This window comes from Rhipicephalus sanguineus, chromosome 3 (genome assembly GCF_013339695.2).
Source record: "Rhipicephalus sanguineus isolate Rsan-2018 chromosome 3, BIME_Rsan_1.4, whole genome shotgun sequence".
Taxonomy (NCBI): Eukaryota; Metazoa; Arthropoda; class Arachnida; order Ixodida; family Ixodidae; genus Rhipicephalus; species Rhipicephalus sanguineus.
Genome location: NC_051178.1, coordinates 58,783,710 through 58,808,215, shown reverse-complemented (window position 1 = coordinate 58,808,215; position 24,506 = coordinate 58,783,710). Strand labels below are relative to the sequence as shown.

Here is a 24,506-nt window from a genome sequence, read left to right as displayed (position 1 = left end):
CCGGCGATAAACATTGGCTGTCGATGACTAGTGTTAATTCAGTTCGCTGCAGTGGCGGCGTCGATAAATACAAAAATTGGCCCGAGCGTCAGCTTCTCCGCAATGCATGATTGCTAGCGGCGTTTGGAAGACAGATGCGCAACTCTGCTACCTAAAGGTAGCATATGCGGTAACTCTACTAGAGGGAAGGGCAACGCGCCCTCTAGCCCGGCCACGATTTTTGTAGCGTTAGCTACACTTGCCTAGCCGGAGCCGATTTCGCGTGGAGGGTCATGAGCCGTGCTGCGCATGCGCGAGGATCAGTGATGTCACACAGCTGGGTCACCAGAGCTGGCATCTCACTCGCTCTCCGACACCGCCACGCGCGGCTCGCCGCTGCTGGTCTGCACGTTCGGGAGGCGTGGCGTCGTAGGCGTGGCAGACACGCTGGCGCTGGCGCGCGCGCAGACTCCGCCACCGCCGCGCGCGCGGCTCGCCGCTGCTGGTCGGCGCCGCATTCGAGAGGAGTGACGGCGTAGCCATAGGCACAGTGGCGCCGGCGCGCGAGCAGCTATTCACCTTCGCTGTGCAGTCGCCGTCTGACACTGCGCTGGGGCCGCTTGATAGCGCCTCTGACTAGCGTTTGCAGGTGGGTAACGCCATGGAGAAGGAGAGTGCAAATGCTTCTCGACGGCGCAGAAGAGCCGAGAAGCTTATCTCATCGGATCCCGAAGTAGTTGCCTGGCAATTAGCGGTTCAGCGTACGAAGAATGAACAGAAGAAGGCTAATAATCCTAGACAATCTGGAAAGCTAAGAATAATCAGCTGAACCTTTGCTGACGCTACGTATATCCTGGTATATAGCCGAGCTAAGCCAATGAAATTTTTTTCTCGGGCGAGCGTAAGCGGGGAACGCGGTTTTACAGCCAGGTGACGCAGGCGCGTATCGGAGAGCTATGTTTAATATGGATGGATGCTATGAGCGAGGCCGAGACTTGCGCTGAGGTCGGCACCTGGCGGTGTGTTAAGGCATTCACAAACTTGCATTTCTATTGAAAACGCGCCGAATGGGACGCACGCGTAGTAACGACGCGTTGCAGGAGCTCATTTTTCATTACTTTACTTTACCGCTCCCAGACGATGACACCACCCCGCCGACCAAGATTACTGCGAGAGGAAAGTGTGAGATATAAAAGGCGCGTTTGTAAAGCCTCCAGAGAGTGTGACTGTGGCGCAGTGGATAGCGTGCCCGGCATTTTTTGTCGCGGACTGAGAGGTTGTGGGTTCGACTCCCATTGATGGAACTTTCTTTTCTTTGCCATTTGATCGTGCGCATTTTTTTCGACGTCATTTTCGTGACGGAAAGACGTCATTGAAGTCTTGGTGGACCCCGGCATAAAACACTCTCATGTTAAAAACTTGGAGGACACTTGAGCTTCGCCTTCAAGAGTAGAACGCGATACCCTAATCGGGCCGCGTGAGCATCTCCTTCAACCGTGCACCTAGGAAAGGAACACCTGTGCGCGTAACATTGGCCGTTTCAAACTATCCTATAATGCCACAGCAAGCACACTTGCGAAGTGCCCACTACGCTATAATTATTCCTTTCCCAAATTAGGGAAGTACCCAGTACGTGTCCGTAAGGCACAACGCGAGCCTGCAAAATTGCACACTTTGTAATGGGTGGGCAGCTTTAAGCCAGCCACTCGCAGCGCAATTCAGATTTTTTGACGCCTGGTGCAATTCTACAATTCTGCCACGCAATACTACATGCGTTAGTGAAACTCCTACTACTACATAATATTCTTATAGCGTTTTTTACGAAGCAGTTTCAAGATGTTGAATATACCATGGAAGAAAAAAAGTGCGTGTGTGGCTATAAATAATAAAAAAAGAGTGCGTGTGTGGCTCCATGGTAGAGCACCTGCTTGCCACGCAGAAGTCCGGCTTCGATTATCACTCGGACCGACGATTTTGTATTATTTATTTATTTATTTATTTATTTATTTATTTATTTATTTATTTATTTATTTATTTATTTATTTATTGCGTGTATCTCAGATGTTCGCTCACGGAAAACAGCGATTTTCCGCTCACAACCATGGACGCCGCCGCCGACACCGTAATTCCTGCGAAACGAGCTCTTTAACGCTGTCGCGTTACAAGCTGCGCACGCTGACGTCACTAATATGTCACGCATATTTCTCACAGCCCAGTTAATGGCAGCACCCAGGGAGCCTTTGTTGAAGATGTTTATATGAGGTACACGTGTACATGTGCCTCATATGGTTGTGACGGTGAACACCATAGATCCCGTTTTCTTTTAGAGCAGTTGCGAATGCCATACTATCACGATAGAAACTTCTCACATCTGAAGCCGCGTTGGCTTTGAAAAAAAAAAAAGCAGAGCACACTTCCACAGCTTATAAACAAGTGCTACTCTCTTCGTATTGTGTGGTTTTCAGCTCACTCATACGTCGTTGAATTCTCATCATGTAGCTTACTCCACAATGCTATCGATTCTCTCTAGCAGCAATCGCGCAAGGCCAAAGAAGCGCTGTGTTTACAAATCTGCCGGCAGCAACACCGTCGACTCTTTCATTCTAGGCATTGAAAATTGCACTCCCGACGTCCTCCAAATCGTTAATGCGCGCAAACCACTCAACGTAAAGCAGCCGCGTTCTTGCACTCGACTCTTCAGGTTACTTAACACAGCACCACCCGAAAGGAACTTCGGCAGCAGCACTAGCCGCACCAGGAATATCGTGTAAGACGCCGCACGCATCGCCGTCCGCAGCAATTCTAGAAACGTTGGTCCACAACGCAATACGGTGGATCCTAGCAAGTGTCACGGCGCCGATACAACCAAGGATACAGCTCAAGTCAAGATATCAAGAGGCGCCGCAGGCAGTGCACAAGACGTTCACGCTCGTGTCTTCGTGGAGACGGCACGAACGCTACCACGTGACTCGGCTCCGCCAATAGGAACGCGAAAACCTCCTCTCCTGCTCTTCTTGTCACCTCTGGCAACAAGATAAAAAATGTCGCATGGGAAAGAAGAAACAAAACTTTTAACTCGAACGATGCCGAGCACTGCATGCAATTTGTAACTTCGCGACTATCTTCAGGAAAATAAGAATCGATGACCGAGTTCGCGATGAAGTAATCAAGCGTGGCCGGTCCTCCGCTACTCACTTGTGAACGCTTTTTTTTTCCTTAAATCAACCGACGGTGCACTTGCGCACGTGCCCCCAGTCTAACGATATTCGCGGCTTCTGTTATTTCTCGTGTCAGTTGCTTGTTCGCACATTATCGGCGTGCTCCCGCGACCTCTCGTTTATACATACACCATGTATGGCGCACGCTGAAGATGATTGGTAGCACCACTAACGTCAAAATCGTGTTCACAGCGCCAAACAGGATTTCTAGTCTGTGCAAAGCCAGGTACCGGAAATCCAAGGAAGCTCGCACAAACATAAGTTTGTTGAGTGCACCAGCAATGTGGCGTATACGCCACCGTTAACGTGCGGGAAAAAAAGTGCATCGGCCTGACAGGTCGATGTGCCAAAGACAGGTTGCGGGAGCACGCCAGAAGTGTACGAAACGGCGATAGGGGCCATCTTAGCCTCCACTGCAAAAACTTAGGGTGGAAGCCCCAGTACTCGCAATGCTACGTTATAGCAATGAGTGGCAAGCAAGTGACAAGGAGAAATAATAGAAGCAGCGATTATAGCTGAATTGGGGAACACGTGCATGAGTGCGCCATTGGTTGATTTTAACGAAAGAAGAAATATACTACCTTAATCACAAGCCATGAATGACTCGATGGAAAGGGGCAGTACAAATAATCTCCTAATCTTATAGTGTTTAGCCGGCTTTTACTTTGCACTGTTCACAGTATCCGTTGTAAAATTTGACAAATGCTGTTGCGCAGACTTTTCTCAACCCGACAGTCATAAGAGTGACGCTTTTAAAAAAGAACTCACAGGGTCCCTTACGCATTCACCTAAGACGACTCGAAGGCGAAAGCCGTCTTCTTTTTCTCCTCAGTCGACGTATTGATCCTGCCCCGCTACCCTCCGAAAGCCTTCTGCACCTAACCTGGTTTTGCACGGCCTCCACGATCGGAGGCATCTCACCTGGTTTTGCACGGATTCCGTGATCGGCCCACCTTTGCCCAAGCTACCACGTCATGTGATGACATAATCATGTGATGTTACGTCACGTGACGTCCCACGATGACGTCATCATTCGATTATTATTTTGCATCACTCGTGTCGTCCCCGACGAAGCCGGATGCCGACGCCAACGGTAGATTTTCGCGTTGGATGAGGCATTTAAGGCTCTCGCCTTAAATATCCTGGAAGTTAGCGCCTGTCTTCGTCAGTTGCCACTCGATCCTTGTCTTGCGTGTGCGCTAGATGGGTGAAAAGGTCCGTTTGTTTCGTGTTTCTTTTGCTGCTTATTCCTTCAGTCAAGTTGTATGTTCCATATTACCAAATTCATTCCAAGTGTACTCGTAGTTCCTTACTACGGCGGCTGTAAGGCAAATGCGTAAAATCAATTACCTTACCGCTCTAAGCCTAAAACTTCCCCGCAAACTACGTTATTACCTTGAGCTTGTAAAACATGTTTTTTTTTTTCGCTGTCTTTTAATTAGTCCGATTTTCGTCGTCGCACCTGCAGGGTTATGTGCCAGCTGCCATCTCGTCTCGCTAATTTGCATAGGGCTCGACAAGATTAACGTTTCTGACGGGTCATTTATCAGGACCAGTTGGATCGTGTTATGGTACGACGAAGCAAAATGCTTGTTTGGAACGACTCTGCATAGAGTGATATAGATTGCATATAGCGTACACTTTGCGATAGCAATTATATGAACGTTCCAGCCACGCTAGGACGTCGGCACCATTTCCAAAGTTTACAGATTGCCTGGCCACCTGCAGCCCACCTCAGCGGGGAGAAAAATAGAAGAAGGAGCGATAGCTGCCTTATGGTTCAGTCAGACCTTTCCCTCCACATAATATGTTCCAACAACGGGAGCCTGTCTAGGATTACTGGGACGGCAGCTCGTGCAGAAACCGACATTATCCGCAATCTTGACAACCGATTCGAAATCCCCAAACCCTATGAATCATAGAGGCTGTAGACTAACATTAAGCCTTGTCCACAGCAGTCGAGCAAAGTTGAAGCCGAAGAGATTGAGGTGAGATGCCGAAACAATTATCAGGCCGATTCTGAGAACGGAAAAGCATTTCAGACGGGCATGTAGGCACGTCGATTGGCGGACTCTTCTTAGGGCCCACGTGTTGGATTTTAACGGATTTGCTGAGTTTCGGATGTACAGCACGGTGAAATAGTGAATGGAGCGGCAGCACGGAATGTTCACTTGTGAAGGGTGCAGGCGTAACGCCAAGTTCCCTCCAAACTGTGACGAAAAAAAATGTGCATGTGCGGGTCCAGAATAAGGGGCACATAAATAAATCCCAATGAATGCAATGTTTATACGAAGGATGATTGTATGATACACAACTTGAAAACCGCAGCGATGCATGGTCACAATAGGCAGAGAAAACACAAATGTTCGCTTCATGTTAATAATAATATCTGGGGTTTAACGTCCCAAAACCACGATATGATTATGAGAGACGCCCGCTTCATGTTAGTCTACAGCCTCTATGATTCATAGGGTTTGGGGATTTCGAATCGGTTGTCAAGATTGCGGATAATGTCGGTTTCTGCACGAGCTGCCGTCGTTGCAACGGCCTTAGCATCCGACAACGTGGTTTTGAGTCGATCACGGTGGTGTTCAGAAGGTGCCAGCGACATTGTCGCATCTCTTGCCCGAGTTAGAGGATGTTGTACTGGACCTTGACGTCTACGCTGGTGTCTTGATCACGCACGAGTGGTACGAGCGCCCTGAGCACAGGATCCGAAGGCCCAGACGGCAATGAAAACTAGTAGTACACGGCTGCGCTCATCAGTCTTATTCTTTCACCTCTTACCGCTGGCGTAACCAGGATTGAATAAAACACACGCACGGCCATGTATAAAGGGTGGTTGAAGTCCCCCCCCCCCTTCCCTCGCCCCCATCGAAAAAAATTTATGGCTACCCGCCTGCCTCTTACACTCGCTCATCCAGATGCCATCTTGTTTAGCGCTCTCGTGACGCTAGCTTTTTTGAGACCACACATGTTTTGTTACTAGGCTAATGATTATTACGCATAAATCTCCTGGCCACGTTGAGGGTAGTTATTTCACACCAGCCATTGAGGGATTTCGCAATGGCGGGGCTAACATCATGGCCGCTGCTTGTTTTGTATTGCTAGAGCTATACTCGATGCACTAGCACCGTAAGAATTGACGTAGTAATTTGAGACAACTTAGTTTACATGCGTCAGTGGGTACAGTCAATGGCTTCGCCCTGTTAAAACGAGACAAAAACCTAATAAACAACGCGTGGATCCATTAGTTTCTACCGCTAACTGACAACGATCATAACGCAACGTAAGATCACTCCACTTCTTCGTTCACCACCGGCGCTACATCTATGCTTGGCTGCATATTCTTACCTTCTAGGTGTTTTCTATTGCAGCTACAGGTAGTCGCCACGAAACTAGAAAGTTTGCTTCCCCACAAGTATAGTCCCTGCGCGGGAAAGCCAGCTTGGTTTTGATTTTACCGGTGATGGAAATATTTATGCAATTGTGCCGTCGAGTACAATTTACATGAGAACAGCTGTCCGTGTTTTAGATTATATAATTAAAGGTGGGATTACTAGTACACATCCTGCATGATCCAATGCTGACCGTAGGAGCGAAAACGTGCTGGAAGGCAGATAATGAAATTCACAGGGTTGCTCTCCGTAGCCTGCATGCATTTACTAGTTCTCGTTTGCGCTGTAGTTTTCGAAGTAAAATATGGTGTATGCTTCGGACCGACTTCGGTAGCACGTCATTCAAACTGCCAATACCAACGTAAGGGCTACAACACCGTGCGTGCAACGGGAAGTCTTATATACAATTTAGGCACATCGCTTTTGGTTGTTCCGTTTCAAAAGATACGTTACCAAATGCGTGGAAATTTGTCATATTGACGCCGAGTGAGAAACCTACAAGTAGAAGCGGTCGCAGTCTGCGAAAGCAGTGGAGTGACGCGGGGTTCTAACATTTGCTCTCAAGCGTCTCTTGTTGACCTCGTAAACACAAAAGCATCCCGTTTTATGCGAAACTAAATCAACAAGAAATTGTCCTTTCAAGCCTCGCTCTTGAAGAAAACGGTTGTTGCATGCTGCTTGCAAATACCCCGTCACAGGTGGGATGCTTCGTGCAAAAAGGCTAACTGGGCCCACGAAGCCCACAGAGCTCACGTTGTGTACTGTGTAAGCAAGCCTGAATTTTCCAAAAGTGTGCATGTGGACGATAGCAAAGTAGTTCTTACACAAACCTTTATTCTACTGAATGTATAAGGTAGACGTAGCTGATGTTGGCAGAGGGTTCAGAAGTGTATTTCAAGTAGATGGGACTCAAAACATTCCGCATCGATGTTGCAACGGAGGCGACAGGTGGGGGGATGGAGGGGCAGCCGCCTTTTCTGAAGTTGGAAATTGCCCTTCTGCCGGGTCATCAGTAAGCTGACTTTGAAGCCTGTTTCTTCAAAGGAGCATCTGTCGCGGGGGATGAATTCTCCCATCTTTTGCTACCTTCCGAGGGAAATGGATCAAGGGCTCGTTTTATTTCTTTGACACAGTCTGATGAAACAGACAATGAAGCCAACAACTGTGGCGTAGGTAATTATGACATAAATGGGGATAAATTAAAGTGGACAGAAAAACAACTTGTCGCCGGTAGGGACCGAACCTACAACCTTCCCAAATGCGTCCGATGCTCTACAATTGAGCTGCCGCTGTGGTCGTCCCCCCGTCCGCTTTATTGGATATTCCTAGGCGTGTAATACTGGGAGTGTTAGCCAGCGCCGCTCGTAGCCATGGTGGCGTTGATGCCTCCAGGTGGCATGCGAGGGTTTATTGGTGAGCTGCGAGCTCGTAAAAAGACCACCTCCTGCGCGACGCGAGCTAGAAAGGTAGTCTTCCACACTCGCCATCAACAAAATTGTTAACACTACCGCATTTATGCGCAAAGAAATACCCAATGAAGTGTACGGGACGACTGCCACCGCCATATGTTAATTGGTAGAGTGTCGGACGCGTTTTTCGAAGGTTGTAGGTTCGGTGCCTACCGGCGACGTGTTGCCTTTTCGTCCACTTTAATTGTTTTACATTTATATCATAATTACTACTCGACAGTTAAAGACTACAAATAATGCCCCCCCCCCATACCTTCCTTGGCTTTATTGTCTCTTGGTTTCTTTCCGTGGAACTTGACATTCTTAAATTATGCAGAACATCCCATTTCACCGTGGTTTGCTTATTATTGTTCAGAAGACTTCTATGCGCAGTTTCTAAGCGTAATGTTCTCAAGCTATCCGTTCTGAGTTGCTCACACTGGCATGCTCATTTTTTTATTTTCAGAGCGCGACACCAGCAGTAAGTTTCTGATTTTTTTTTTCTTCCTTTCGTTTCCAATTGTGGTGCTTTCTTATTTATGGCAGAAGTGAAGGGAAAACTTCAGCGAACTCATAAGTGTAATCACGTAAGATTATTATGTTAATGCGCTGATAACATTCTCTGAGCTATGCAAGACCACACTGTGGTTTGGCGATTGCCAATGCCCCTTGACGATGTTAAAAACAGTGAGTTATATTTTTATTCCTCCCTCTCTCCCTCTGTTTCTCTCTGTTTCGTTGTTTTCTTTTTGCCATCCGCACAACGAGTTCACTAAACAAATGCGTAAAGACCTAGACAACTTATACCAGCAAGTGCTAACGTAATCAGGCCAAAACTTTATTAGTGCCGTCAAGCGCTGTAAAGTTGAGAACACATAAATTCTTGGGAATGACGTCAACGGTTACTCCCTTCGGCAATCATTGACGTTTTTTTTTGTTTTGTTTTTTTTGAAGTCAGAACAAGGCATGCTGTAATCCTTTCTTTGCGCTACGGGGAAGGAGCTTATGCTTTACCAGAAGCAAATTACCTCTCGTCGAACGGTCATTGCTATTACATTTTCTTTTACTGGTGTTTTACCGATCTTATGAAAAAAAGCGGTGGCCAGGTAGACTTGCTAAGCGTATTTTTTTTTCGTCTATTGTGCAATGAACTCGTTGTATATTGCAGTTAACATGTTTGGTCAGCATTGTTGCTTGGAACCACTAGCGCAAAGAAGTTATCCGCTCGATCCTGATAGCGTCGTAGGCACGACATAGGCAAAGGCGTTGTTGTTTTTTGCTTTTGCTGCCATTTCAACACTGCATACGCACATCTTAATGGGCGAGGGCCGCTTTGGGAAATTCTGGCATGATTTCCATTCCTATAAGTTATTGGCCGCGAGATCGACCTATAGGTGGCAGCCCCGTCGCCGCGGTAATGTGGAGAGGCCGTCGGCGGCGCGTATACAAATGCACACAGCGGCGCTCCGTTGTGAGCGGTTTGAGCCGATTGTCGGCGAATAAAATGCGTTGATTGCAGCTTACTGGTAATATATACGCTCTTCATTGTTGAATCGATGCACAAAGATCATCCAACGTTACTATTACTAGTAAGAGAAGCGCAATCTGCCGATGAACGATATACGACGTTTTTTGTTGTTTTCTCTGTACGTGTTTAGCTTAGTGTTCTGTGTACTACGCACTGCTGTAGCACGACTGAACTACTTGTTTACTTAAGAAGTGTTTACTTCTTGTTCATTTGTTTACCAGCCCATATTCCTGTGCAATGAGTTCAATAGCACTGTTCGCGCGAATACGCATACGCATTTTTTTTTATTGTTCAGTTCTCCATGAAATGTAGGACAGTTGATAAGTTTATTCAGGAAAGCTACGTGCTTGACAGCGCTTTAGCGCCACGGAGAAACGCGTACGCTCTTGTTCTTGCTCCAGTAACAGAATAAAAAGGTAAGACTTTAGCACAGAGCTTTCATCGACTGATTATGTGCACCACAGTGATGCAACAAAGGTCCGGTTATTTTATGGAATAAATGCCTTTTCTTTTTTTTTTTAACTAATGTCCGGTAACTCCACACAAACGCTCAAGATAATGTAAAAAATAAAAGGATGAGGTTTTGCGTGAAATTATAAGACAGCAAAGTAAGGCACGCCGTCGGGATATTGAGCATTTGGGTTCTTCAAAGCGTATCTAAATCTAAGCACACAGGTGGTTTTGCATAAATTTCGCCCCAAGTTAAAATTGCGCGCGGCAACTCCGTTTTATCACTGTCGTGTCATTCCATTGTCTGTTTTTTTTTAGGGGACAGTTTCAGTACCGAAGTGTCAGACTTCACTTGATAGAAATATTTCGCTGTAGCGGGACCACAACCGTACAATAAAAGGACATCTTAAGCACGACTAAAGCTCATTGCATAGCCGATGAACTACAGTGTTGCAGTTATACACCTAACAACAACGCGAAAGTGCATGGCCTAGAGCCTCGTCTTTGTTTACCAACGAGTCGCTAAAACGGTGCCTTCACACACTATTTAATGCTCCTCATGTTTTGGGCTATGCCAAGCGCACTTTAGGATGTGCTTGAACCAGAAAGCGGCACCAACACTGAAATGATTCTGGCGAACGAAGGGTACGACACCAATACACAGCCCTCTCGATAGTCGCACTCACTGATCTTATTACAATGCGCATGCAGCCGGGCAAGCCCACTTGCTTCTGTACACCATGGTAGGTATACGTACGAGCAGTTAAAATCGCGCTAACATAACAGAACAAACCGCCCTTTGAGAACGTGCAGGACGTCCCCGCACATGCAAACGCGACGTGGCTAGCAGACGACGCAGGGAGCAATCCACACTAGGCGCGCTTCAGCCAGTAGCCGCCAGGCGGCGACTCCGCTCGATCTCTTGGCCAATAGTTAAATAATACGTCAAAAATCTATGGAACATAAATACTTCAACAAACCATGGAACATAAACACTTGAACTGGCCAATATATGATTAAACCGCAAGAAAAAATAATGCGTGACAAAATCCGTCCTATTGTTTTCGATTCTTTCTTTGATTTAGACACGCTTTTACAGATAGAGCGACGAAGCTTAAGGCACGCTACGACTCACGTACGCGTAGAAATGTTTAGTGTGAGAGCATTAGTTGAATCATTGTGCGACCACGCCGTCCTCAGAAAAGCTGTGACATGAAAGCCGTGGCAAGAACAGACGTCTTTAAAATACGCAGGTGGAAGCGACGAGCGTAAGCATGGACATGGGCATCGTCGGGAGCAAAGACATGGTCAAGGTTCCAAAGGTGCGCCCGACTACCCTCCTGCTACAAACAATGTAGTTGCCTCATTTCTGCTCACTAATAAAATTAGTAATGTTACAATTTTGATTGTTTCACACCGCGATATTTCAGGCGTTTTGCACAAGCACTGCAGGCGCATAATACGTAAAAAAAAAGAAAACACGAACACAGCTCGACATCAAGGACAATGGTGACAGATTGTTCAGCTTTATTGCTCGCGACAGCCAGTTAAATCGTAAATACGGTGTTTTGTACTTCCCTGATATTTATTGCAAAGAATTACCTGTGAATGGCATTTAACCAATGAAGAGTGTCACTATGGCGTCAGCATCAGCTTTCCCCGCCTAAATAAAATCTTGAACAAACTAGTTTTGACCTAAATATCCTATATTGGAAAACACGCAATTATGAAGGAAAAACTTATGAAAAAATACTGTACGGCGAGTTTTCTTGGTGCGCACAGCGGATTTTATATTTATCTGTTATTTCTTGCAGACCTGAAAGGGTAAGCCTGCAGCATTTCTTTATTTCGCGGAACATTAGAGTAATTAGAAGAGTATGCGTTCACATGCTTATTCATTAGGGGGCCATGCAGTCCTCATGACGATTAGTAATGTTTCGCGGCACTTTGTACTGACTAGCCGATTTACGTCAGTTCAACGACCTGGGAGCATTAAGGACACGACGACATCAAAGACTAAGCCCCCCTGAAAATGTTTCTTGAACGTCAGGTGGGCTTTATAGTGCGGTAAGAAAACATGACACGAATGTATTACTCAATCAACAGGACTCGGATATTGAATGTTCGTTTAAAACAAATGTCCTATAATGACACGCGACGAAAATACAAAAGCACACAGCTTAGTCCTAACGGTACTGTACAATACTCGCGTACGCTTGGGTGCCGAAAAGGTCGGTGACCTTTCGATGAAAAATAAGCACTGTTTCTTACTCCCTTAGCGTCGTACTAAAGAAGGTATTGCCTGAGGAATACAAACAACGTGAGCTCTTCGGCGGAACAAAGAAGTCATTCAACCTTTCAGCCTGAACAATCACTGCGCTCGGAAGAACACAGGGCGACACTCGAAATAAAGTATCTCGGCTGTATCGTCTTTTAAAGTTAGTGTATGCCTTCGTTTAAATAGTGTGAGCAATAAACTGCCGCTCCCTAGAACTACGAAGCATTTGTTTTAATTTTCTCCGTGTGCTAAGTAAAACACAGAGAACAGCAATACGCGAACAGACAAATGAAGCAGGAAAAGGTATTTTTCAAGAGGACATTAACAACTGCTTATTTTTGAAAGCTTACGCCTGCTGTTATTCTTTCGCTAGATTGTCCTCTGCCGCTCTCGCAAATGCATGCATTTCGTGTAATTTAAAACAGTTGCCTTCTGCAGTACGGTGCGCTACATTTTGTCTTTCTGCCTGAGCCTTTTTTATATAGCGCTTAAAAAAGCAATAAATAAGCACGATAAAGATTTTATGTTCTCCCTCCACCAACTACATTGTTAGGACCTTTACATTTCATAAAAAGTTTGTGATCTTTTCTCCACATAAATGTGTATACATTCTTGAATCACGAGCGGTCGATGACTTTCATTAAATTACATCCCCTCAGGCGCTCGTGTGTGTGGCGGACATGACGGGGGAGGGGAGGAGGGGGAGTGCTGCTTTTGTGTACCTGCTTTTGCGTTCGTACTGACGCATCGTCCTTCTTTCCCAGGAAACAATCGCACTTTTCATTCTCATAATTTCTTCCGAGGGCATCATATGCTTTGCAAGTGGAATGGCTACACATTGGAAATAGCAATGTCCTAAAGCACAATGCGGTTTGCTGTGTCAATCAGCAATTTATGTATTTCAATTTATTTTTGCTAGCAATGCAGCCTAGCGATTACACCTGTGTTATCTAACGCATGTGTTTGTCAAAGATTCGGTGTCTTCTAAGAATACTCCTGGTGTACATTGTTTTGTCGTTGCCAGGAATCCCGAAGTGGCACAGGCGCTCTGCATCGCGGCGGTGGGGCTCGCGGCCTTGCTGGGCGTCGTCATGTTCTTCCACTCCAGATCAGCGCGTAAGCTTCTTGCCTTGCAGCTGCGGCGTTTTACGTTTTATGTTTCGTGGCCAAGACACCTCTTAGAAGCGGGGTGCTTTCAAGACACGCACGGGATCAGCGGCGACGGGCTAACTTTATCAGTTCGTCAATTCTTGGGCGACGTGGATGTACAGTTTACGCAACAGGTTTATGGCGAGCGTGCAAGTTTGCGCAAGAACGCTGCAGTGAAACTTAGCGGGAAAGTCGGACTACTCAAGCTGCCTCTAAGCTGCCGCTCCAACAAGCACCTATGTACATTTTTGTGCCTGCATAGTGAGACAACTATGCGTTATGGCCTCTGCTAAAACTCTCTGCGACGCTGAAAACGGAACGAAACAGCGCCAGCGTGTTATGCCTTTCGACCCTTTTTTCAGCTCCGTCGGTTGCTTTCGCAACGCCTGGCCAACTAGTCGAATGCAAGGAGCTCTCTTCGTCACGTGTTCTTTAGGCCACGGTTACTTTGGTCGCACATACGTTACATTATCCATACGTAAGCCTATAGCCAATGTTCCACACTCTGGAAACATTTTGTAGGCTTCCAAGCTTATATGTGTTTACCCAAACGAAAGTCGCGCTAAGCTTTCGTCGCTACAATTTTTTTTCGCTAGCATTCCGCTTGTTCCTATCACGTCGGAATATCAAGGTCAAGCTAATTCTGCATTGCCTTCGTCATTTTCTATTTAGCACTAGCCACCCATGAATTGATGGTCTAAGTCATGGTGGCAATCATTATATGGAAGGCCAATTATTTTTAAAAAATGTCACCCACAATAAGGGATGATGGCTATTGTTTAATAACAAAGTAAGCTAAAGGGGCGCACATTTTTTAATTCGTCTGCATACGATTGCTTTTGTGTTAGACTGACCGGTCTGAGATTTAACTTTCATACGAACTACTCGTTAGGTACTAATTTTTCTACCACTGCGTGCCAGTCCTCACCAGTACAGGTGCATACTACTTTAAATAAGCTATAGTATGCACAGATTTCATTTGACACTCTTTATCAGCATTCATGAGTGAATATAGTGCATGACTGTGTAGTAGGCTTGTACTAGGTCGATGATATATATATTTGACAAGGGCAGTGAGGGATGCCGTATAGTAACACGCCACAAAATAATTGTTTACAGCAGAGCTGTTACGCGTTAGTTTTCAGCGGATCGCTGCGTGTGTAGACCAAAAAGAACAGCGGTTGCCTTCTCGCAACTGACCGCGGCTGCTGACCGTTGTTCTAAGTCCTTATCATGTAATTCAGTGTCATCCGGTGTTATCTGCAGGACATGTAAAGACGACATGGGGAAGTGCACACATCAGGAAAATTCTGGCTTTCAAAGAATCTGATGTGAAACATGAATTTCGCCATGTACTTTTTAAGGGGCCGCTTAGGAGGCTGAAGAGTGTTGGAAAGAAGACGCAATGGCGATGCCGCCCGAAAACAGCGTTCTGGGCAAAGCCGCAGATTACAATAAAACTGTACACTTTCACGTCCCTTAGACAACTCCCATAGATGATCTGGCGCCCGTCAGCTCCGCTGGTCACCCAACTTCACTAAGTTCAATGGACTCGAGTTAAGTTAAGCTCGTCTGAATGTTAAGGTGGAACATTTCTAAACAAAAGATGGTGCATGAGACAGACAGCAGTAGCGACTCCCGATCATTGGACCAGCTGTGTTACCCTAACGTGCGCACATACCTGAGTGCATGAACACTTTTGCAATCGGTATTCATCGAAGTACTGCCAGTTTCACGAGGTGTCGCTCCAGTATCCCATGCTCAGCGGCAGAGCAAAGGCAATAACTGAGCGTCAATAACTTGCGTAACGAAAAGAGCGAAGCAAAACAATGTCAAATACGACGAAATATGTGTGACGCTCTTGCGATTGGCCGCCATTTAGGGAGCATTGAGGTAGTTGCAAGGCGCAGTAACCGGAGCATTAAATAGTTAAAAAAATTACCCCCTCCCCCCACTATGTCCCGCGCACGGTTCTATGCAGGAGTTCTTGCATAGTATTTCATGTAACTCTTCAAAGCTGTTTAATGGGAATCGCTTGTCTCATTTCCTATGAGCTGGTCAAAAATGCAGAAAAAAAATTTGAAGGCAAAGAGAGGGTAGGGTCATAGCTTAAATTTTATTCCGCTCCGTCGCGTCTCACGTACAGAGTACGCGTTCGCCCAGCTAGAGCAGTCCGTACGTGGCAATAGTGAGAGCAAACAATGTGTACGTCATAACACCTGTTTGATTCGGTATAGGTGGCTCTAGTCTTAGCTAAAGAAGTAGCGATTCTTAAAGCACATCAAAGAAGCGTTTTACACATAGGACACTGCGAATCTATGGGTTAATCGCAGAGTTGCCAGATGCTATCGAACTAACAAGCAAACAAGCCAAAAAGGTTTTCCCCCTCTTGAAAGTATTTTTAATTAAATAAAAAAACTGTCACTCAAATACGAAGGGGAGTTTAAAAAAGTCACCTATTAATTTGTAGAGCAAAAATATGCGCAACTATGAAGAAAAGCAGATATTTAATTTTTAACATTGTCTTCAAGGCTGATCGATTGGTCCATTCGATTGAATGCACGTTTGCGAGTGCATGATTAACGTTACATGTCGATTCCCCCAACGTATGTTTGACTTCAACACTCAGCTGCTGAAATTCATCGACAAATGCGCTGTTAGTGAACGACAAACGCCTTATTGATGAACGTGGTGATTCCTGAAATAACTATATTCGCTGGGAAAATGCAAATAAGCCCCAAAAACGCGACAAGCGACTGGAAAATTCTACAAGTGACTCGGCGGAAAAAGAAGCCCAAATCCGCTTATTATAAGCGGTTTAAAGCAAAAGCTTTTTAAGCGCATGAAAAACGAGGACAGAAGAACTAAGAGTTTGACAGGACAGCGTTTATTTCGAACAAATTAACATTTAAAAGCACTATAGAACCAATTGCACATGCGTAGTCGAACAAGAGGCCCACCTGTCCTGTCAAATTCTCAGTTCTTCTGTCCTCATTTTTCGTGCGCATGAAAAGCTTTCGCATTAAACATGAATGTTCACCAACTAGCCCATCTCGTCGTCTTGTTGTTATAAGCGGAACTGGCAACTCTGATTACTGGGAATCAGTAGAAAGTGAAGCACGAAAAAAAAATAGCTTACGCAAGAACACAGTGTCGTGTTTTCGTGTCTTTCCGCACATTTACAGGCCCCGCCGCGATGGTCTAGTGGTTATGGCGCTCGATTGCTGACCCGAAGGTCGCGGGATCGAATCCCTGCCGCGGCGGCTACATTTTCTATCGAGACGAAAATGTTTGGGGCCCGTGTACTTAGATTTAGGTGTACGTTAAAGAACCCCAAGTGGTCGAAATTTCCGGAGCCCTCCACTACGGCGTCTCTCATAATCATATCGTGGTTTTGAGTCGTTAAACGCCTGATGTTTAAGAAAAAAAAAAGCACTTTTACAGTTATTTTGTTTCTGCACTTGTTGCCTTATAACCCACAGTAGAAGAGAACATTTTGGTATTTCGTATTTCGTTACTCCTCTAAGACAAGTTTGTGATCGTATAACTTTAGGTTTGGTGGAAGAGAGGTTGAAACTCTAGACTATGTGACACGTCTTCAACCTGCTACGCCACGACGAGAGAGGAGAGTAAGGGAGCAATATTTCCGTGTACCAGTTTGCCGGTTCCTAGCTCTATCAAAGTTCTTGTGCTTAACGATGTATTGACTCTCCCGTAATCCTGTGCGTTGCAATGGTTCTTTTTGATGTTGTGTTTCTTTCCAACGTCTTCCTACCTTACAAAATAAATATTTTTGCTCAAATGACGTTAATCGCTCGTGTATGTCTTATTTCTTTGCCTTTCTCGGTGGGAATTGTCTGAGTGTGCTCTGACGGTATAAAATTTTACATACATACATACATACATACATACATACATACATACATACATACATACATACATACATACATACATACATACATACATACATACATACATACATACATACATACATACATACATACATACATACATACATACATACATACCAGATTGGTCGCACGCTGTAAATGTCTCTCTCTTTTCTCGTGCCGACTTCCGCGCTGGAAGCTAAGCAGGGAGGGATGGCACGGGGGAACGAAGATACTTCACGCGCGCGTCATGCCTTGAGCACTTTTTCTTTTTGTCCTTCTTCGAACGCGCGGCTTAATTTCAGTGTGAACGCTAGCGCGCGGGGGTACGTGGCGGCCTCCCGCGGCGGTCGCGGTAACTATGCAGCTCACAGTGTTCAAATTCGCCAATGGCCTGAAATTCGATTATATGGCGCGATCATTTGTGCATATGGCATCATTTTTAGAAAGAAGAGGGAACGATTTCTAGCGTACTTTGAGAAATAATTGTAAATTCCAGGCCGCGTGCTGCGATATAATATTTGACTCTTGTGTTCTCAGGAGCCTCGGGTACCGATCGGCAGTGTTTTCTAACCTTGGTGAAGAAGTGCTGCAGGGCCCCTTTCAGATTGTTCCACGCACGTTGTGCGTACAAATATGTTATCTCGAAAAAAAAACACTTTTTTTTTGTGCGAGGCAAGTAATTACCGTATGCTAATGAATAACTATTAGTGAAGCATGCACCAACAAAGCGTACATATTTGCTGCTTAAAACGCCTTGCTGTCGATTCCGTGCTCGGGAAACACCGCCTAGATTACTGGCTTGGGCCTCAGTTGGCCCCGAACTGTGGTCGGGCCAGGCCGGGCCGGGTAGGTGAAATTATTTCTCGAGTGCGGACCGGACCCGGGCCTCAGCCGCCGGTTTCGGCGGCTAAACTTGATCGAGTGCCGGGGCGGGGCCGTGAATGACGGCTTGTGCAGCGCTGTAACATACATACATACATACATACATACATACATACATACATACATACATACATACATACATACATACATACATACATACATACATACATACATACATACATACATACATACATACATACATACATACATACATACATACATACATACATACATACATACATACATACATACATACACACATACATACATACGTAGTGTTTGTGCAACATACACGTGCGCAGCTCGAGGCGGCTCGCAGAGAGCAGGATGTTGTATACAGCTTAAAGCAGTCGCACGTATATGAGGAATAATCCCAATGGCGTGTCTCCGATCGCAGCTCCGAGGAGAGTAGCTGTGCGCAGAATCCACGCCGAGGTTGGCGACGACCATGACGAGCTGCGAGGAAGAGGCGGCGGTGGCGGTGGCCACGGCCGCGCCTCGAGCGACCGATTCGACCGGCGAGAGGAGCCTCACGAAGAACCGGAAGGTGGGTCGTGACGATAGTTCTGCGCAGTCGTGTTAACGGGAAGGTTTGGATTAGTCGGCAACCACTGCGCAGAAATTCACAGCGCGAAAAAAAGATATCAGAGAAGGTCCCCTCTGTCTCTGTCCCCTCGCTTCGTCCTTCGTTTATTATATTGAAAAACAGAGCTATTTAAGGCCGAGGTAAATCTCCGGGGGTCCGTTGTCTGCACTTCTAGCCATCTGCGAGAGCGAAGCCTGAGAAAAAGGAGAGAATGGGTAAAGCTAAGTGGGTGAGAGGGACGCCTAGGGTAGCGAGTGGAGCCTGGTAGCGAGCGGGAGAAGCTGGATAGAGAGAAGGAAAGCAAAGGCGAAGCTATGGAGGGAGCGGAGGACCGGCTCATAACCATCCTGGAAAAGCTGGGTCTCTCATTCGTTCTGGAATGCTCGCCTCGCACTCGTTCTGAACTGTTTGGCAATGGCCAAGCTAAAACTGGTGTCACCAGCTCCGCCGTTTAGTCAGCCTTCGCGACGTCAAGTCAGTTGAGGCTGCGCCTAATATTTTTTCGCGCTGTTAATCTCAGTGCTGCTCACTCGGAAACATCAATAGCGTTATGTGGTTTTAAGGCGAAGCTTTCTTGTTGAACATCCCGGGGTTTTTCTAAGCTTTGGTGTAGCTAAGCCTGGCTTCTGCTGCTGTCTTTCGGGTACGTCACCTCTGAGTAACAAGTGACTTCCGGGTACGCACTTCCGCTCTTGACTTCCAGTTAACATCTGGCAAAGGAAGGATTCCGCGACGAATTCGATTACAAATGATTGTGGGCATTGTCGGCATCACATGCCATTACAGAAAGTGTGCGAAAGAGGCCCAGGAAGACACGTACTACACCCAACAGCAAACGTTTGCATAGCTTTGCAACGCCCTGTAAACTTATAGAGGAGATATTCGTGTTTGTTGTGAAACCATGGTTCCACAACGGAAACGAACCTATTCTCTATTAGTGTTGACACAACCCTAATGATAAGTGTTGACACAACCCTAATGATAAGTGTTGACACAACCCTAATATATATAATGTAGTGACGTCACGTCCAGTGTTACAAACTGTGCTGTCGCAAACCTACGCTTACGTTTATATTTTATACGGGTATTGACGTCACGCTGTTACGGGTGCCTAATCATCCAACATGCGGTTTTGATGCTTGTTTTGTGGCTTTCTTTATTGAAAATATTACTCAGCTATATGCTGTATGCTGTAGGGCACGTACTTTTTGCCCACGCATTTCTTTTTTATGGAGACGATACCGTTGGGGGGTAGAGGTATACAGGTTCGCTGTAAGATGCCAAAATTATATTAATATTGTGGATATACGTTTGCACGAGCCTAACCCTACGAGCGCAACCGGGAAGGGACTCGACACCCCTCCACCACCATAGCGCACAAATGAGCTATGGTGGTGGTTTCATCGACTTTTGGACACGGCGCAGGAAAGGCACTCGAGACAGGTTGCCAACAAACGTGGGTTTATTAACACAATATGCAACACAGTGCGGAAATCACGGGATTGCAGGCCACACAGGGTAACTCCGCAAGACCGAGAGAGTACGCTTGCCTGTGGCGCTACGGCTACCACACAAAGGGGACCACCAAAGACTCGTACGAGAAGTCGCCTGCTAAGGCAACGCGTGAACCTCTCGGTGTACACATGAGAGCATCTCTCTCGCGGCGGCAAAGCGCCAGGCAGAAGCGAGCTCAGGTAAGAGGGAACCCAGGGACTTTGGCGGTCAATGAGAGAGGGCGTGACACAGTGACGTATGCTAGCGCGACGTGCGGCGCCAGGACGTCTCGACGCCGTGGAGGAAGAAGCATGGCTTGCGCGAGGAAAAAGGCCGGCGCCGTGGCGTTGAACGCCCTGTTGCCGTTTAAAGACGCTACCCGGTGATCGAGCCGCGCGGGGCCAGCACAACGCCATAGCTGGGGTACGAGGCGCAAAGGGTAGGCGTTCTCGATTTCCAGAATAGACGCGAGAGAAGACGTAAATGATCTTAATTATAGACCCATCAGCTTATATTCAGTGTTTCAAATAGAGTGAGGCCAATACTTTCTTTCCTTGCATTCGTTAATTCCCTTTTCTCAGCGTGGGATAGTGCACCGGAGGCACTTCTGGTGAACATCCCTGCAGCGCCTTCATTTTCTCATCCTTGTTCACTGTAATGAAATCAGGAACATTTTAGGCATAAAAAGAGATCAGCTTGCGCATTTGGAAATCGCCGAGATGGGCCTTCGCCCTGCTGTACACAAATATTATGACAACCATGATAGGTTCATGATGAATACTATAATGAACTACGCTTTTGATATAGTTGAGCGGTCGTTCTTATCTTGACACGGCTGATGGAATGACAAAAAAGTCACACTGTTCCTTATGCATTTGCCTAAGACGACTGGAAGGCAAAAGCTATCTTTTTTGTTTTTTTCTTAGTTGTCTGTATTGATCCTCCCTCCCCCCGAATGCTTTCTGCACCCTACACGGTTTTGCACTGCCTCTGTGATCGGAGGCATCGGAAGCTTTCTGCACCTCGTGAGCGTTTCCGGGATCGGCCCATCTTTGACCACGTGGCGATGTGATATGATGATGTCGTTGTGGGACGTCACCTTTGTGATGTCACAGGGACGTCGTGATGACCTCACATTTTGGTGACCTGTGACGTCATGATGACGTTATGGGGTGATGTCATCATGTGGTGATTATCTTTCGCATCACTCGTGTTGACGCCGACGCCGAAGGTCACTTTTCGCGTTTGATGAGGCATCTAAGGCTCTCGCCTTATAAAGACGCAAAAGCTAAAATAGTGTGTCGACGCCATGACAGAGCTTCCAAACCAGCTGTCCTTGAAATCTTGGTTAGTGAGGGCGTTTGGTCAAGCCTGGTTAGCTTTCCATCATCAAATAAATGTTCAACCATGGTGAAAAAAAAATTTTTTGATATTGATACCTAAGGATAACGCCAGCACCAGAAGGTTAACCCAAAGACTCAATCCATGAAGTTTTGTCACCAGTTGCAGTGCTAAAGGGCCGATATCGAGAACATAGTTGAAAGTTGATGCTGCATAACCTTGTGAAAATTAGCATTAATCTCAACTGATCTATACATGTGATAGTTAAGCAGGGTAGCGCAGACGGAAAGAAGTGACGAAGAGATTAGTTTTTGGTCAGTTAGCTCTTTTGCCAATCTATCACTTTGATCAACCGGTACCATATATAGCAAGGATGTAAAAACACAGGGAAGGTCAGATCGCGTTCGTTTCTCCTTCACTTATTGTAATTTTTCCTGCCAAATAAATGATCGAAATTCATTTCCACCCCGAAGGACTAATCTGCTTATTTTAATCATTTTAAGGCTTCGCTAATTGATCGTGTCGCTCGATCGCACGCAGTACCAGTGCCGCCCGTGGTCAAAATGCCCGGCAAGCCCAAGAAGGAAACCCGCCGAAAGAACGCCGAGATGGACGCCATCACGAGTGACGTGGACGCAGCGGACAGGACGCCTGCTCTGCCCGAAGTGACCGCCAAGGCCGATGCAGTGCCGCCGCCGGCTCCGTCCAGCGCTGACCGCGGCAAGCCCGGGCCCTCGGACTTCGACAGACCGCCTCCATCAAATGGGAAAAACGTGGCCACTCTACCGGCTGTGACTATCGGTCAGTACTTAGTGGGCCACCTGGTAGTCGAATAACAGCAGGGCGAGCTAGTTACTTAAAGAAATAAAAACGTACACCTCATATTCGGTAACATAAATTTGCACGTTAGAAATGCGTCTTTCGTATGAAAACCGGTATACTCTGATGTGTCGTTCGCGGCATATCAGTTATACCGCGTATGGTATTGACATTTTGCATCCAGCACTCTTCAGATGCGCATGAGGGGCTGCGCATATTGTCATTGGGCGACTTGTCAACAGTTAGTAAGCTGGCATCAGCTACACCTAGCCGTTGCGGCAATGTTACGCCGTGAAAGTGGAAACCGCTTGGTCAATATATTTCTTGTAAACTTAGAAGTGAAACAAAATCTGCTCTTTAGTGGACTGGAAGAACTGCGTAAGAGAACTGAATGTCAGGAATCAGACCTATGCAGCTGCACAAGCAGTGCCCGTGCTTATCAATGCTTAGAACGTGGGCTCCCATTTCGCCCCCTGTTTTAGAGGGGGCGTTCTCTCATTTTCGACGAGGTGGGTGTAGGCCAATTGGTGGTGCGCTTCACTGTATTATTGCGATAGCAATTATGTAAACAATCTCGGAGAATTTCTGCCGTCACCGTCATGTTCCGTATAATCTCGCACCCCGCGCGTCATATGTTCTATGTGCGAGTGGAAGCGCGCGAGTGCTGTCGACGAACGCGGCTCAAGCGTAGACGAAACGAGCCAGCCGTCTCCGTCGCACGAAAGGCGCATGGAAGGTAGCCGGAGGGGGGGATGTGGTCCCCCGTGGTCGCACGCGCTGTATCTTTACAGGGGATCAGCCAACGTCTCACACATTTGTGCGTGTTGTGTACTCATGACAAAGTTTGAGTTGAAGCCATAGACAGTGCGAAGGTCGCTTCGCTCGCTCCAGCGGCCGTGTTTCCTTACGACAGCGTTTTGTTGGAGTAGGCCAGGACCTGTGTTAAATAAGTGAGTTGGTAGCCTTAATTTGCATAACTTTCCAATTTGTTGCTATTGCATACATTGCTTCGCGCTTGCGGCAAAACTGACAGTTTCTTACTTTTTTTGTGAACGCAGGTTCCGCTCCTCTGGTATGCGTAACCGGTAGCCACGCGAGAATACCGCTGCTACCCGTCGATGGCGTTTGTGATTTTGCCATCTTCCGTGATGTCATCTTCGGCGACAACGAATGGGTTTCTGCGAGCAGCCGTACGAACGTTTTATGTCTTCCCATGATCTGAGAACTATTCACAACGGATCTTATGAACCTGCAAATACACAGACAAGAAGTAGAAGACAAGCCGAGCGCTACGTATCCATCCCTTACCCAGCTTCTCATTGTCCTTTATGCGTGCTCTTAAGATTAGTTACAGATAATCGAATCGCCCACCTCGCTGTTTTAATGACAAATATCTCTTGGGTTATTGAGAGTACGCGCATTTATCGTTTGGCAAAGTTGCGTTGTCGGTGTACATTGCCGAATCCACGGAGCAAGATTTATTGCAGCTCAGTGGTAATGTCCTTTTAACGAAAACTGCCTTCCTCGTACGAGCAAACTAACCCGCGTTCCCTGGTCGAGTGCCCAATCAAGCCGAGACAATGCAAAATTGATTTTGTTCCATTTATTTTCTCGTTTCCTGTCTAAATTTTATGATCAGCTAATGCTTGCGATAAAGTAGCGATAATGTAGCGATATTACGTGTAATAATGCTGTGGCGGGATAACGTCAATGCCCCATATCGTCATGGAGACGTGTTCTTGCTTTTTGGCGACGACAGTTGCCCACCGGATTATTACTGTTATCGATACGACGCTCTAAGCAAGACCCGCCTATTGTTTGGTACGATCTCTTGTTTACGCAGCTTTCGGACGTAGTAGTACTCCAAGAACGCGGCAACGATGACGTCAATTCGGGCCATGTAGAGCAGCTGAGCAAGCCGTCAGCAGCCTATTACTTAGAGTACTGCGAATGTTTATTGATCGTAACTCCCTTTCTTGGCTCGCCACGGGCCGACGCCATTACAAGGTTCTGACGTCCACTGTGAAGTTTTCGCAAGTACTC

General features: G+C 46.5%; 1 protein-coding gene across 1 annotated transcript in view; it reads left to right on the top strand.

Annotated features, from left to right (window-relative positions):
- LOC119384941 (uncharacterized) overlaps nt 1-24,506 on the top strand; it is a 47,841-nt gene that overhangs the window by 18,465 nt on the left and 4,870 nt on the right. Inside the window, exons 2-4 of the mRNA XM_037652556.2 lie at nt 18,621-18,770; nt 22,185-22,445; nt 23,522-23,653. Of these exons, the coding sequence (XP_037508484.2) occupies nt 18,621-18,770; nt 22,185-22,445; nt 23,522-23,653 (543 nt within the window). The remainder of the gene's footprint in view (nt 1-18,620; nt 18,771-22,184; nt 22,446-23,521; nt 23,654-24,506) is intronic.